The following is a 15,642-nucleotide window of genomic DNA, read 5'->3' as shown; positions in this document are numbered from 1 at the left end:
CCAGTACCCACTGGGCAATCCTCGAAGGCAAGAAAATAAAGCACCTCAAACACGATGCCAACATCAAAAAGGCTGTTTGATAAATATTACGTTCACTTCTTCCTTCTCTGAGCATGATGTCAGAAGACGTGCACTCTGGCCACTTCTGTACCGGCCTCAGTCCCCTGTCTCCTACCTGCCTCAGGCTTCCCCACTTGCCAAGGAGCAGGTTGTAACTAACAGATTTATCCACACCCCCACCCCTTGCCACACGTCCCAGCCCAGGATGCCCACCCAGAGGCATCCGGTATCATTTAACAGACACATCTGAGTACAACTGGTCTTCAGAGCTGGGGAAGAGGGGGGCCTAGGGGGAGAAGTTGGGACAACAGCGAAATAAGTAACAGCAGCAACGACAGAGGTGAATGGCGACAAAGACTGCCGTGATGAACAGGTAGCCTATCAGGGTCAGTTCCACGGCGGAGCGAGTCTCAGGGTCCGAGAATGAGGGCCGGTAGCGGCCTTGAGACGTGACACCCAGTCGGAACCCAGCGACCTGCACCCCCTGCCGCCAGCAATAGTAGATGCCCCGGTCACTTAGCTGGGTGAAGCGGATGTGGAGATGGTTGCCGTGGTCGATGAACACCCTCATGGACCTGTTGACGCCCTTCAGGTACTGCGTTCGGTAGAGGTACTGGCGGTCCTTGTCCCAGGCCACGGCGTGCTCCGGCCGGGCCCCGGGACAGGAGATGATGAGTCCGTGGCCCAGCCTCTGCTGGTGGAACTGAATGGGCACCTGAGGCACCCAGGGCCGGCTGCCCACTTTGGACACGTAACTGAAGATGGCCATCACGCCCTGCTGGGTCGTCTTCTTCTCACAGGGCACCACGCAGCTCTGAACCAGTAGCTCGGGCGTATGCTCCCTGGCCGTGGCCCGAAGCTTCCAGGGCACGGCCTGCGAACCACAGGACACCACATCGGGCAGCGTCTTCTGGTAGCGTGGGGAGAGATCTGGGCTCCTCAAGTAGCAGAGGCCAATGCGCCACTGCTCCCCACGGACCCCACAGCGGTCGCAGGGGGTCCACTCCCAGAAGGCGGTGAAGATGTGGAGGCTCCCACGGTGCTCGTCTGCAAAGGGTTCCTGGCCCAGGTCCTTGAAGGTGGCCACCATTCCCTCACCGCTCTGGATGTCCACATCATAGGCATAGAAGTAGTCCCCCTTGCGGGTGCCACAAAAATACAAGCCCGAGTCCTCGGGTTGGGCCCGGAAAACCAACAGGCTGAACATGCGGATGCTGAAGCGGACCAGCATGTCACTGCCCACGCGCGCCTGGGTTTCCTCTGTCAGCACCCGCCCGTCGAAGTCTGTCAGCACTTTGGTGTGGCTGCTCCCTAGGTGTTTTTGATAGTACCAGACTACAGCAGACACCTCCTCAGGCTTGCAGCGGCAGGGAAGCTCAAAGCTCATGTCTGCCAGGTAGGCTGCGTTGTCAAATATCAGAAAAGCGGGGCAGGGGGTCCTCTGAAAGATGTCCTCTTTCTCCATGATTTCAAAGGCCTGGAGACTCCCCCACACCCACAGGAGCACCGTGGTGTGGGCCAGGTTCATGCCTGCAGGAGGCAATGGTCAGAGGGGGCAGGGCAAAACCAAGGCACTAAAGGTCTGGGCTTCTAGAAATCACTATCAGGGTGAGAAAGGATTGGGCAGCCAGGAAGAGAAGCAAGAGTCTGCAGAGAAAGTGGCCAAAGGCCAGGCAATTTATTCCTAGCTGATGTACAGGATGCCCTTCTCCTGTTCCAGATAGGATCGTGAGGGAAAACCATTCTAGAACCTGGTCCTCTCCCCATTCTAGAACGCTGGCACTCACTCAAGAATGGGTCAGGGGAAACCGGAATGAGAAGTGCTAGAACAGGAAAATCTCTGCCTTCCTGCTCTAGGCCCTGCCTGGGTGCTTGATGGAAAGGTTTTCTCTTTGGTTAATCCAGGAGTTGAGGAAAACTCACCCGCCTGCACATCTGGCCAGATGTGCAGCTTAGGAGGCTGGCCAGACCTAACCTGATTGCTTGGGGCTTTCCCAGGCCCAACCTGTACAGGAATTCAGTCCCTGAGGAAAATACCTTACTTCAAAGGAGGTAGCCTTTGATTATTTGTCGATTAAATGTCCAATCATTTGTTGGGGTATCCTTGTTAAGAGCTATGGAGATCAGTGTTTGTTTACCACAGAAGATTAATGATTTTGGTTTTTCCTTTTTTTTTTTTTTTTTTTTTTTTTTTGAGTGGAGGCTTTAACTGGTATAGCCAGCATCTGGTTGGGCCCACACTCATCTCTCATGGCCATGGGCTAGGGGTTTGGCAGAGGAAGGGTGGGAAGCAAAACTCTTTCAAGTTCTTAGGCCCTTGACCATCCTGCTGATCTACATAGTTCAGAATACTGAGCCACCAAGGGGCTGGAAAAGTCAGGAAGATTCGATTCTTTTATTTGCTCTGAAAATTCCAAGCTGAGAAGGAAATCAGGTGTGGGCTTCTCATTACAGTCCTGCAGAGCCCCCAGGACAACAAGCAGAAAAAGCCTCCAGTGACCACTGGGGGGCTCTGGAGGCAACTGGTCCGGTCAATCCACCTGGTACACCCCCAGCAACTCTTGCAAAAGCCTTTCCTCCTCCTGGATCTCACCAGGCTGCTCCTCCAGACCCCGCTCCTCCTCCTGGCCGAGCCCCTCCTCCTCCTCTGTGGGTCTGAGAGTACTCATGGCCTGCAGCTTCTGAAACAGGCCTCTGCAGGCCTCTCTCTCCACCTGGCTCAGCAGGCTCAGGTTCAGGGTGAAGCGCCCGGTGCTGGCCAGGCTGCGCAGGATCCCTAGCACCACCAACCGGTCGGTTGGCCTCACGTGTTCGGCCAGTGCCACCAGCAGCTCCCCTAGAAGTCCGAATCCCACGTCCATCTGGAAGAGGTGACCCAGCTTTGGACCTCCGAGCTGCAGCAGGGCCTGGTAGCGCTCTGGCCCACTCCGCAGGTGTCGCCGCCAAGCACGGTAGAACTCTGCGGAGGTCTCGGGCTGGAGAAGTGTTTTCTCCTGGATCACAAGGAAGCAAAGGAAGTCCAGAGTTCTCCCAGCTGCTCTGCGACACTGAGACAGTGACAGTGAGGGAAGACTGTGGATTTTCATCTTAGCTCTAGTGTTGCTCTCTGAGCACTGGGTAGGCTATGGTCCCTGTAGCCTTGGTTTTCAGATGAGGGAACTGGGAATGGGACAGGGAGGGAGGGTCCCAAGGAACCCGGCCATGATTTGAGAATCTCAGTTGTACCGGGATGTTCCCATTGATGAATGCGGACATAGCCCTGCTCTATGAGAGTAAGTCAGGCTTTACTCTGAGCAGGGCAGAGGGATGATGGAAACCTCAGAAAGAGAGAAAAGAATTCAAGGTGACTGTTAAGAATCTGACAGGCTGGGCCTGTCTCCCAACAGTGACACAGGATCATTATACTACCTACCGTATAACCTGGGAGCAGAACAACTCCAGTCTCATCTGGGAGTGCAAGTCAAAGGACTAGTCGTGGAGGAGACCTGCCTGGCCCACCTTTCCGACTTGTTCCACCCAGATTAACTCACCCTCACCATCTGCTTGTTGCTTTTCTTTCTGGGATTGGAGGCAGAAATCTGCCTCTGTTGGTTTAACATGAGAAATAAGGAAGAAGTATGGGTGGTAAGGAGACAGGATTAGAGGTTTGGGCACAGAATCCTACTGGGCTGAAGAGGCTGGGCCTCACCCACCTGGGAGATTTCAGTGGCCTCCTCCTGGGAGGTCCCTCTCTGAGTAGTGTGACAGTTCCAGGGCACAGTCCTCTTTCCTCCTATCTTGTCTTTCCGCTCCAGTGGCTTCAGATGTGATGCAAGGACAATACCCCTGTGGGCAAAAGCCAGCGACTGGAGGACGGACTTAATGCTATCTGTGGATGTGAAGTGGCTAGACTTTGCATAATAGAGACTAAACCTATCAACAAGCCAATATGACAATAATAATAGCAGCAACAATAGCTGACAGCTTTTGAGCACCTCTCATGTGCCAGGCACTGTGCTCAAAATCTTACATGTAATTATTTATTTAATTGTAACTATAGTTACTCTCTCTTACAGATGAGGGATAGAAGCTCAGAGAGGTTAAATAACTTGCACAAGATCAGATACGTAGCAGAAGGTAGGGCCAGGACTGAGCCCAGAATTGTCTGACTTCAAAACACATGCTCTTATCCACACTCGTCCACATAGTAACAGGAGCTGAGAAAAACAGCATTAAGTGAACCTGAACTCCTCATAGGAAGCCACCTTCTGTTCCACTGCCCGTAACTTGGCAGCATTCTCCCGTTTGTATTTCTCATCAGCAGCGAGTGCAGCCTGCAGCTCTTTCTCCAAAGCCTTGAAATCAATGATGTTGTTTCTTTCCATGATCTGTTTCTAGGAAGGCAGAGGAAATGGACATCATGGAGGGTCAATATCAGGGAGGAGGATGTGTCTGCATTCTTTGCCAGCCTACAAAAATCCCAAAATACTTTGGATATCTTTCCACTTATCTTGTTGGATGGTGTTACAAAAACACTCAGGGCCCCTGAGTGGCTCAGTCAGTTGAGTGTCTGACTCGATTTCAGCTCAAGTCATGATCCTGCAGTCGTGCGTTTGATCCCTGAGTCGGGCTCTTTGCTGAGCGTGGAGCCTGCTTGGGATTCTCTCTCTCTCTCTGCCCCTCTCCCCCTCACGCATGCTCTCTCTCTCTCTCTCTCTCTCTCTCTCAAAAATCTAATTCTCTACAGGGGGAGCGGAGTTGCAGTGAGAACTTGCTTAAGACTTGTCACGGAAAGTACAGAGTACTGACTTTCAGTTTAGAGCCCTGTCTTTAAAAAATTTTTTTTCTTAATGTTTATTTATTTTTGAGAAGAGAGAGACAGAGTGTGAAGGGGGAGGGGCAGAGAGAAAGGGAGATATAGAATCTGAAGCAGACTCCAGGCTCCAAGCTGTCAGCACATAGCCGGACATGGGGCTTGAACTCACAAACCACGGGATCATGACCTGAGCCAAAGTCAGACGCTTAACCCACTGAGCCACCCAGGCGCCCCTGGAGCCTTGTCTTAATTTTGTTCTCTGCCTCTAAAAATATTTTAATTTTGGTGCTTCTACTGAAGAGACATTTGGGTCTCAGGATTCAGTCCCTTCACCATTCCATATGGGCTCACTCTATAGTGAGGTGCTATGACAGAGGACCTCCCACAGAAGCAGAACTACCGTTAACTATACTCTTGAGCCCAGGGATAAAATTTCACCCCTCATTAAATGTTTTTAATGGGGAATGATACTTTCCACCCAAACCAGATGGAATGACTGAGCAGGAAATGAAGCAGAAGTGGCAGAGGAAGGGGCTCTATGATCCCAGTTCCCAAATCCCTCCGTACAGAACAGGGCTGGAGCACAGGTCCCTAGATACTTGAGCAACCTCTTCAGTTCTGCCACTGTACTTCTGCAACCTCTGTTTATGTGAGGCTGATTGATCCGTTCTACAGAAAAATCCTCTACATGGGTTCTAGTCTGGGCTCTGGCATTTACTTGCTGAGACCTCTCTGAACCTCAAGCTTTTGCCGCATTGTGCCAGACTTTGTGGCGGAGCCATCACCAACAGCCCTAGGGCAGGGAAGCAGGAGGTCTGGACCAACCCCTTAGCCCTTCCGCTCCACCCCAGCGTGGGTAAGCTGAACACCTAGAAGGGGTCTGGGCAGGCGAGGAACTGAACTCAGGTGTCCTGGCGCCTGTCCAGTTCTGAGCCCTCCCCAATCATTGAAAGAGAACAAACTTGGGGCGCCTGGGTGGCTCAGTCGGTTAAGGGTCCGACTTCAGCTCAGGTCACGATCTCACGGTCCGTGAGTTCCAGCCCCGCGTCGGGCTCTGGGCTGATGATGGCCCAGAGCCTGGAGCCTGCTTCCGATTCTGTGTCTCCCTCTCTCTCTGACCCTCCCCCGTTCATGCTCTGCCTCTCTCTGTCTCAAAAATAAATAAACGTTAAAAAAAAGAAATTAAAAAAAAAAAGAAAAGAAAAGAAAGAGAACAAACTAACCCTTCCGCTCCCCCGCCCCTGCCCACCACCCCAGAAGCTCAGGCCTTGGTTTCCTCGCTTTCTTTGGGAATCCCCAGATACGCCAGAACAGCTCAGCTCAACGTGGACCACGCCCAGCAGCTGTAGTTGCTCAGCAACTGCGCCAACAGCCTGGCCACGTGATCGTCCCGAAGGCCCCCCCTTTCAGGGTGTCTTCAAGGCGCCTGATCAGATTCGTGCCTCCTCAGGCCTCAGTCTCTTTGAAGCAGCCCACATCTTGGTTTGGGGACCCACGACGCCACCTCCTCGGTTCCTGGGTCCGCGGCTGGCATTCCTCCCAGCCGGCCCTCAGGCAAAGGACTGTCCCCGGAGCAGAAACGCGTCTGCGGGGTCCTTCCGAACGGCGGGCGCAGCGGTGCGGCGGCGTGGGGCGGAAGCGCGGTCTCCGGCAGCGGACTAGGAGCATTTGGCTGGGAGAGCGGCAGGTGAGCTGGCGCGGCGTCAGCGTCAGGGGCAAGTTGCTCCGGCTGGGATGAGAAATTAAACAATGTCAGATCTGGAAGGGACGTTGTAAGCTTTCTGCCCCTTTCGCTTTACGGATGGGTAAACAAGCGTGGAGCAAGAAAGGGAAAGAGACGCCCCCCCCCACACAGCCCGCACCTCGATTCCGGGCTTCCCTCAATGTCGACCGTGCATAAAATTCCTTTCCTGGGCCGAGGTCGTTGTCTTACTGTCCAGTCCCATCTCATCCCTCTTCCATTTCTGACTTCTTCACTTCTTCTCTACCAAGCTCCCTCCGTCCTTATTCTGTAGCGGGAAGCTGCAGTGAAGTTTGGTCACTAGTTTTGTGCAACTGTGGGCAAGTCAGCTATCTTCTCTGTACCTTGTAAGAGGCATTCATTCATTCAACAGATACTTACCGAGGTCTTGTTTTGTGCCAACACAGTTCTAAGTGAAAAAACAAACAAACGACTTTGCTTAAATCATAGTTGAGGAGATGATAGTGAAAATGACGTGAACAGATACATGTGAAGGAGGGACTAGTGCTAATAGTAATAAAACAGTGAAAGTCGGGGGTTGGAGAATGTGTGTAGAGGGACTATATTTGTTGTAATGTTTATTTTGAGAGAAAGAGTGGGGGAGGGGCAGAGAGAGGGAGAGAGAGCCCAAGCAGGCTCCACGCTGCCAGCACAGAGCCGGATGAGGGGCTTGATCTCATAAATCGTGAGATCCTGACCTGAACCGAAAATCAGGAGCGGACACTTAACCTACTGAGCCACCCAGGCGCCCCTGGGAGGACTATTTTTATTTTAGAGTGACATTGTCAGAGAGTGCCATTTTGGAAGGGACCTGAGTAAAATGAAGGAACACGGTATAATATCCAAGGGAAGTGCATTTGAGAAGAGAATAAGTGCAATGACTCTGGAGTAGACATTAGCTTGGTTTGTTCCATTAGCAGCCTTTTCTAAAAATGTGTGCGATTTCATGGATCTTGGGAGAATGAAATGAGCACAGATGTGATAGCTCTTTGGAAGTAAAAAGAATCTCTATACACATGAAAGTTACTATACTTACATTTAGTTACAAGTTTTAGAGCTAGTCCTTTACTTGAGATAAATATCACTATCTCAGAATTAAATATTTGAAACATTTATCCACTTCTACTTATGCAAGGTACTATCTTAGGCATTGGCAGCTAGGGACAAGGAATACAGGTCTCTGTATTCAAGAATGGCCAGGGGCACCTGCGTGGTTGTCGTTTAAACATCCGACTTCAGCTCAGATCATGATCTGTGGTTTGTGGTTTCGAGCCCTGCAGGGGGCTCTGTGCTGACAGCTCAGAACCTGGAGCCTGCTTCAGATTCTCTGTCTCCCTCTCTCTCTGCCCCTTCCCTGATCACACGCTTGTGCCTGTGCACTCTCTCTCTCTCTCTCTCTCTCAAAAATAAACATTAAAAAAAAAAAAAAAGAATGGCTAAAATATAATGCTTGTTAACATTTATTGAGCCTTGGGTGGGGGCGGGGGGGGGGGGAGAGAGAGAGAGAGAGAATGAATCCCAAGGAGGCTCCACGCTCAGCATGAAGCCAAACACAGGGCTTGATCCCACAACCCTGGGATCATGACCTGAGCCAAAATCAAGAATTGGACACTCAACTCTTGATTGACAGACAATCAAGAGGATGCTCTACCAACTGAGCCACCCAGGCGCCCCTAAGTCTCATACCTTTTTATGCAGTGGAGATTACTCACTCCATTTTCCAGTTGAGGAAATAGATTTGGAGGAGTGCAGTAACTTACTTGAAGTACATAGTTATTAAGTGACAAAGTTAGGATTCAAATCTAGGTCTTTGAATTCTTTTAACCCTTACCCCACCTCTGGTCTGTTATCACTTATAAACTGTAGGGTGGTTGGAGAGGTTAATTAGTAGTAAACTCATTCATGGCAGAATTAAATGCTGATTAAGGTACAAAAGGCTATAGCAGTATAGGGTAGTGAGAAATTGAGGATCTAGAAAAGCTGGAAGGAGGTGGCATTTGAATTATTACTTTAAATAGAATTTCCATAATTGAAGTAGAGAAAACCCAGAAAATACTTATTAATTACAATGGTAAAACTAGTAACTTGACGTTGGAAAAGTCTGGGAAATATCACCATAATTGAGTGATTAAATTAACATCACCACTAATGAGACAAATTAAAATCATGAACCACCTGATAAGAGATGCACTGAAAGGAACACTGCATTACTTCTGAGATATTCTGCCAAAAAAACAAAACCTGAATCTAATCATAAGGAAATTCAGGCAAGCCCAAATTAAGGGACATTTTACAAAAATCAATAGCCTGTAACCTTCAAAAGTGTGGTGTCATAAAAGTCAAGGGGAGACTGGGGAGCTGTTGTTGAATGCAAACATGGGATCCTAGGTTGGCTTTTTTTGCTGTGCAGGACATTATTAGAACAGTTTGTGGGGGTGTCTGGGTGGCTCAGTCAGTTAAGCATCCTCCTCTTGGTTTGGGCTCAGGTCATGATCTCTTGGTTTGTGGGTTTGAGCCCTGCATCGGCTCCACACTGACAATGCAGAGCCTGCTTGGGATTCTCTCTCTCCCCCTCTTTCTGCCCCGCCCCCCCGCTCATGCTTGCTCTAAATAAATAAATAAACAAACAAACTTAAAAAAAAAATCAATTTGTGAATGTTGAATAGAGGTCTGTGGATTAGGTGGTAGTAATGTGTCACTATTCATTTTCTGATTTTGATCGTTGTGTTTTGGTTATGTAGGAAAATGTCCTTGTTTGTAGGAATCACACACACTGAAGCAGAGGTTGGAAAACTTTTTCTACCAAGGGTCAGATAGTAAACATTTTAGGCTGGTTGAGCCATATGGTCTCAGTTGCAGCTACTCAACTTTGCTGTTAACAGTGTAAAAGCAATCACAGACATTATAAATGAATGAGCATGGCTGTGTTCCAATAAAGCTGTTTTTATAGACACTGAAATTTGAATTTTATGCAATTAATTTGCACATATCATGAAATATTCTTTTGATTTTTTTTTTCAACTTTAAAAATAAAAGGCATTTTTAGCTTGGGGGCTGTATGAAAACCAGCAGTAGTCGAGATTGGCCACAGGGCATAGTTTGCTAAACTCCTACTCTCAAGTATTAGGGGGTGATGAGGCACTGTCAGCAACTTATTCTCAAGTAATTTAGGAAAAAAAATTATTTGTGCTACTTTGCAACTCTCTGGTATTAAATTATTTTAAAGTTAAAATCTTTTTAGTATTACAAGAATAGGAGAAGAGAAGGGAAACAGGGACAACAAGTAGAACAGCGAGGAGGGGAAAGTACAGGGCTTTGGGAGGAGCAGTCAGTGGGTGGCTGTAACTGGAGAGGAGATGTGTGGACGGATACAGTCAACTGTAAGGTTAGAAATACGGGGCTGTGTTGTGGAGACTTTGGCTACCTTGCCAGAATCTAACTCCTCTTTTCCTTGAATTTTAGCATCATGGATACCGACTTATATGACGAGTTTGGAAATTATATTGGACCAGAGCTTGATTCTGATGAAGATGATGATGAACTGGGCAGAGAGACCAAAGATCTTGATGAGGTAAAACAAATTTATTGCAATTTTCATCTTTCTCTTAAAAAAGAAAAAAAAAGGGGCGCCTGGGTGGCTCAGTCGGTTGAGCGTCCGACTTCAGCTCAGGTCATGATCTTGCGCTCTGTGAGTTCGAGCCCCGTGTCGGGCTCTGTGCTGACAGCTTGGAGCCTGGAGCCTGTTTCAGATTCTGTGTCTCCCTCTCTCTCTGACCCTCCCCTGTTCATGCTCTGTCTCTCTCTGTCTCAAAAATAAATAAACGTTAAAAAAAAATTTTTTTTTTAAATAAAAAGAAAAAGAAAAAAAAGTACTGGATCATCTGTGCTCCCATAATATCCTGTGTACATCTGTCACATTGCACCTTTTTTTTTAATAATTATTTTATGTTTATATATTCATTCTGAGAGAGAGACAGCACAGACCCCAACATGGGGCTCAAACCCACAGACTGTGAGATCATGACCTGAGCTGAAGTCAGACGATTAAGTGACTGAGCCACCTAGGTGCCCCAGGTTTTAATTTTTTTTATAAGCCAGTTGTTTCCTTTTTTTCTTTTTTTTTTTTTAATGTTTATTTATTGTGAGAGGGAGGAATGGAAGAGAGAGAGAATCCCGAGCAGGCTCCACGCCCAACAAGGGGCTCAATCCCACAAGACTGGGGCCATGACCTGAGCCAAAATCAAGAGCCGGATGCTCAACCGACTGAGTCACCCATGTGCTCGATCCAAGTTTTTCTTTTTAAAAATATCTTAAAGAGAAGGGTGCCTGGGTAGCTCAGTTGGTTGGGTGTCTGACTTTGGCTTAGGTCATGATCTCACGGTCCATGAGTTTGAGTCCTGCATCGGGCTCTGTGCTGACAGCTCAGAGCCTGGAGCCTGCTTCGGATTCTGTCTCCCTCTCTCTGCCCCTCCCCCTCTCACTCTCTGTCTCTCAAAAATAAACATTAAAAACAATTTTTAAGAATATTTTAAAGAGAGGGGCGCCTGGGTGGCGCAGTCGGTTAAGCGTCCGACTTCAGCCAGGTCACGATCTCGCGGTCCGTGAGTTCGAGCCCCGCGTCGGGCTCTGGGCTGATGGCTCAGAGCCTGGAGCCTGTTTCCGATTCTGTGTCTCCCTCTCTCTCTGCCCCTCGCCCGTTCATGCTCTGTCTCTCTCTGTCCCAAAAATAAATAAACGTTGAAAAAAAAAAATTAAAAAAAAAAAAAAAAAGAATATTTTAAAGAGATATTTTTCACCTTACAAGCAATTGGTGAATACATTCTCATTCAGATCAAATAGATAGAAAGTCTTTTTGGTCCTTATTCTATTTCACTCTTCCTAAGGTAATCATTATAACTCATGATGGCCTCATGGAAAGAATATGGGCTGGGTTATAATACAGTTAGGAGAGGTCACAGCTGATAGAACAGTGGGACCCAAAGAGTATCGATTAATGGATCACCACCAGGGGTGACGTGCCCCAGGCATCCATGGTTGGTCTCATCCTTTCAACCATTTTATCAATGACCTAGTTGAAGATAGAGAATTCACACATGACATAAGCTAACACACTGGATAGCAGACTCTTAATTCAGAGTGATCTCAACAAACTTGAATACTGAGCTAAATAAAGGAATTCATTCATTATTTATAATCACTTACTGTTTGCAAGGGATCATGATACAGAGAGAGCCAAGGCACTATCTCTGCCCTCCAGGAACCTACTGCCCACCAGGAGAGATGAAGTATGAAAATATGTATAGCATGAAGCAGGGAGGGACAAGTGCCATTTAAATAATTTTATCTTAGTACTGTAGTAATAGTTTATAAGGAGGGATTATTTCTGGCTGGGATGACCAAGAAAGGTATCTGAGGAAGTGATGTTCATAGTGGAGCCAAAGACTGGGGAGGCATCTGTAGGGATAGAAAGTGGAGTGATTAGTGGTTGCCTTCAATTCGGGCCATGGAATTGGGGAGTGATGGCCGAAGGGTACAGGATTTCTTTTTGGGGTAACAAAAACGTAACGTCGTTTGTGGTAGTGGTTGCACAGCTCTGAATATATTAAAAAACCACTGAATTGTGCACTTAAAATGGGTGAATTTTGGGGAATATCAATTATATTTTACTAATGCTGTTAACAAAGAAATACTTTAAAGAAAAAATGGGATTGCTTAGGCTATGTGTGAACATTCTCCCCTCAGTCCCTAGTGTTGAGTTCCTCCTACTCTGTTTCATGCTCCTTGATACTGTTGCTCATGCAGGGTCCTGCTCTTGTTTAGTTTACTTATTAATTCCTTTTTATCTCTTTCTCGTGCCTGTTACCATAGTAATCATTATAGCACGTGCACGTGTGTCTCTGTTTGTATGATGTATAAAATGTGAGTGGTTGCATTGTTAACGTAAGTACCGCAGTGGCATCAGGTTTCTGTGTCTTCCTGCTTCTCACTTCTTCCACCGGGCACTGCGGTGAGTGATGTGCTTTTGGATCCATCCTCTGGTGCTGTGTGTCCGTCTGGTCTGATTGCTGCTCAGTAATCCCTGGTGGGCATTGCTTTCTTCCTCCCCAAAAATAAAGCTGCAGTGGATATTCTCAGATATGTCCCTTTCTGTACCATGTGAAAATGCCTTTGGGTTACATTCCCAAAAGCAGAGTTGCAGATCCCAGGATCAGGTACATATTTAATGTGTTTATTTCAGGGGTTTAGTTTAGTTCAGGGGTTTTCACGAAGTGCAGTCAGATTGTTCCTCACCTTGCCTGCGCTAGTCAATACTGCTTCCAGCAGAACGAGAGTTCTTGTAGCCTCCCTGTCCACACGGGATGCACAGACTTTAAAAACGTTTTTGTTTTGATGTAACAGTGAAGAGGTGCATAAGATTTTGATAATGGAGGGAGGAAAGAAGGAAGAACATTCTAGAAAGGAGTGCAATGAGCAGGAGCCCAGAGGTTGCATGTTAGGAGGAAATGATTTCTCCTCCCAGTTGCCACAGTGCAGTCCTTGGAGGACGGCTGCAGGGATGAAGCACAGAGGAGGAGGGACCAGACTCTGGAAGGCCTTGAATGGAGAACTGGGAGAAAGGGGTGACAAAAAATAAAAATAAAATAAAATAAAATAAATTAAAAAAAAGAAAGGGGGTGACGTGATTAAAGCACGATGCTGGGACCCTTCCTTTAGTGAAGGGAGGGTCAGGAGGCCAGGAGCTCATCATGGTGGAAGGGTGCACAGGTGTGGAGGTGGGGGGGGAAGAAAATGGGAGCAGTGAGATGACTAGCAGAACACTGGTTATTAAATAGAAATGAGAAAAAGGCGCGTGTGTAGTTTTATTTTAGATTTGTCAAGTTTGAGCTACCAACAGGACACCCAGCTAGAATTAATTACAGGTAGTTGGAAATTATTACATAAAATCCTACAGTTAGATTCAAAATGCAGTCAGCAGTATGGGGCCGGAGGGAACTGGCTTAATAGCCATTGTGGGGCCACCACCAGGAGAATATGTACAGCTACCCAGAGAGCTAATGTAATGTCAGGTCACGTTAATAGAAGTAGAGCGTAAAGGTGATAGAGGTAGCCAGTCGGCATACCACTGGAGGGTTTCTTGTTCTTTTTAAGAAAGAAGTTGACGTGCTGGAATTTGTGTGAAGGAAAACAGGCTCCCACCAGTATATCCACCCACCTCCCTACCTCTGTGCCATATGCCTTCCCTCCTGTTCTTATGGATGATTTGTTTGCGTTCCTATCTACTAGAAACTAGGTCCCATCCCTTCTCACCTACCTGTGAGTTCTCCCCCTCCTGTGCCAGTTTTTCCTCCGCTAGATCATTCCCATCAGCATATAGACATGCTGATATTTCATCTTAAAATCCTCTTAACTGATCCAATATCCCCCTTCCTGTCACCCTGCTTCCCATTGCAGCATATCTCAAAACAGTTAGTGATACTTGCTGTCTCCAAATCCTCTTCTCCCTTTTTATGTCAAACCCATTTCTATCCTCTGCTTCTCCCATTCCACAGAGCCCGCTCTTGTCAAAGTCACTAGTGACCTCTGCCCCAGACCCAGTCCTCATCTTACTTGACCTATCTGCAGCATCTGACCCGGCTGATCACTCCCTCCTTAAAATCCCCTCTTCTGTTGGCTTCCCCGGAACCCCCTAGTTTTCCTTCTCACTGGCAACCATCATCACAAACAACTATTTTAATTAATTAATTTATTTATTTATTTATTCATTAAGTTTTTTTTTTAATACATTTTTTTAACGTTTATTTATTTTTGAGACAGAGAGAGACAGAGCATGAACGAGGGAGGGTCAGAGAGAGAGGGAGACACAGAATCCGAAACAGGCTCCGGGCTCTGAGCAGTCAGCACAGAGCCCGATGCGGGGCTCGAACCCACGGATCGTGAGATCATGACCTGAGCCGAAGTCGGACGCTCAACCGACTGAGCCACCCAGGCGCCCCTGTTAAGTTTTATTTTAGAGAGAGCACATACAAAAGTTGGGGAGAGGGGGAGAGGCAAGGGGTGGGGTAGGAGGGGAAGTGGGGGGGAGAGAGAGAGAGAGAGAGAGAGAGAGAGAGAATCCTAATGAGGCTCCACACTCGGCACAGAGCCCCCAACACGGTGCTCAATCCCACAGTCCTAGGATCATGACCTAGGCCAAAATCAAGAGTTGGATGTGCAACCAACTGATCCACCCAGGCACTCCATTTTATTTTATTTTTAGTTTTATTTTTTAACATTTATTCATTTTTGAGAGACAGAGCATGAGCAGGGGAGAGGCAGAGAGAGAGGGAGACACAGAATCCAAAGCAGTTCCAAACTGAGCTGTCAGCACAGAGCCTGATGTGGGGCTTGAACCATGAACTTTGGGATCATGACCTGAGCTAAAGTCAGACGCTTAACTGACTGAGCCACCCAGGCACCCTCAGGCACCCCGTTTTAAATATTATTTATTTATTTACTTTTTATTTGTCACAAACAGTTGTAAAATACTTTCATCATCCCAGAAAGAAGCCCCATACCCCTTAACCATTGCCCTGCAATTCTCCCAGCCCTAGGCAACCACTAATCTACCTTCTGTCTCTATAGATTTGCCTATTCTGGGCATTACATATAAGTGGAATCCTACAATATGTGTGGCCTTTTGTGTCTGGCTTCTGTCACTTAGCATAATATTTTCAAGGTTTGTCCATGTGGTAGCAGGTGTAAATATTTCATTTTTTTGGTCAAATGATATTCCATTGTATAAATATACCACATTTTATTTATCCAGTCATCAGTTGATTGACATTTGGGTTGTTTCCACTTTTTGACCATTTGAGTAATGCTACTATGAACGTGTGTGTATAACTTTTTGTGTAACTTAGGTTTTCCGTTGTCTTGGGTATACATCTATTAACAGAATTACTGGGTCGTAGGGTAACTCTGTGGTTAACATTTTGAGGAACTACCAAACTTTTCCAAAGTGGCTGCACCATTTTACATTCCCACCAGCAGTGTCTGAGGGTTCCAG

The 15,642-nt window shown here is 47.3% G+C and overlaps 3 protein-coding genes across 6 annotated transcripts in view; 1 reads left to right on the top strand and 2 right to left on the bottom strand.

The window, feature by feature from the left end:
- Positions 1–58: 58 nt before the first annotated feature.
- On the bottom strand, positions 59–2,308 carry FAM187A (family with sequence similarity 187 member A). The gene has a single exon (XM_025917671.2). The coding sequence runs from the start codon at positions 1,586–1,588 to the stop codon at positions 347–349; it is 1,242 nt and encodes a 413-aa protein (XP_025773456.1). The 5' UTR covers positions 1,589–2,308; the 3' UTR covers positions 59–346.
- A 128-nt stretch (positions 2,309–2,436) lies between these two features.
- On the bottom strand, positions 2,437–6,223 carry DNAAF19 (dynein axonemal assembly factor 19). 4 transcript variants are annotated; one of them, XM_086687537.1, is made up of 4 exons: positions 6,123–6,223; positions 4,282–4,433; positions 3,753–3,885; positions 2,437–3,053 (listed from the first exon to the last, which is right to left on the bottom strand). In XM_086687537.1, exons 2-4 carry the CDS (start codon positions 4,422–4,424, stop codon positions 2,592–2,594), a joined length of 738 nt encoding a protein of 245 aa, XP_086543663.1. In that variant the 5' UTR covers positions 4,425–4,433; positions 6,123–6,223; the 3' UTR covers positions 2,437–2,591. The 4 variants fall into 4 exon arrangements, with proteins under 4 accessions (XP_086543663.1, XP_086543662.1, XP_086543664.1 ...); XM_086687536.1 differs by having other exon boundaries at positions 6,079–6,217; XM_086687538.1 differs by having other exon boundaries at positions 6,105–6,217.
- A 90-nt stretch (positions 6,224–6,313) lies between these two features.
- EFTUD2 (elongation factor Tu GTP binding domain containing 2) overlaps positions 6,314–15,642 on the top strand; it is a 40,473-nt gene continuing 31,144 nt past the window's right edge. The window contains exons 1-2 of the mRNA XM_086687534.1: positions 6,314–6,542; positions 10,059–10,167. Of these exons, the coding sequence (XP_086543660.1) occupies positions 10,063–10,167 (105 nt within the window). The 5' untranslated portion in view covers positions 6,314–6,542; positions 10,059–10,062. The remainder of the gene's footprint in view (positions 6,543–10,058; positions 10,168–15,642) is intronic.

Source organism: Puma concolor, chromosome E1 (genome assembly GCF_028749965.1).
Source record: "Puma concolor isolate L17-30 chromosome E1, mPumCon1.1.hap2, whole genome shotgun sequence".
Taxonomy (NCBI): Eukaryota; Metazoa; Chordata; class Mammalia; order Carnivora; family Felidae; genus Puma; species Puma concolor.
The sequence above is the reverse complement of the archived record's forward strand: the minus strand, read 5'-3'. Positions and strand labels throughout refer to the sequence as shown.

Excerpts from the sequence above, each read along its gene's own strand:
- DNAAF19 (XM_086687537.1), bottom strand. The coding sequence starts at position 4,424 with ATGGAAAGAAACAACATCATTGATTTCAAGGCTTTGGAGAAAGAGCTG. Across the intron at positions 3,886-4,281 it reads GCTTCCTATGAGGAGTTCAG|GGGTATTGTCCTTGCATCAC; the intron begins GTTCACTTAATG and ends TTTTGCCCACAG. Across the intron at positions 3,054-3,752 it reads AGGCCACTGAAATCTCCCAG|GAGAAAACACTTCTCCAGCC; the intron begins GTGGGTGAGGCC and ends CTTGTGATCCAG.
- FAM187A (XM_025917671.2), bottom strand. The coding sequence starts at position 1,588 with ATGAACCTGGCCCACACCACGGTGCTCCTGTGGGTGTGGGGGAGTCTC.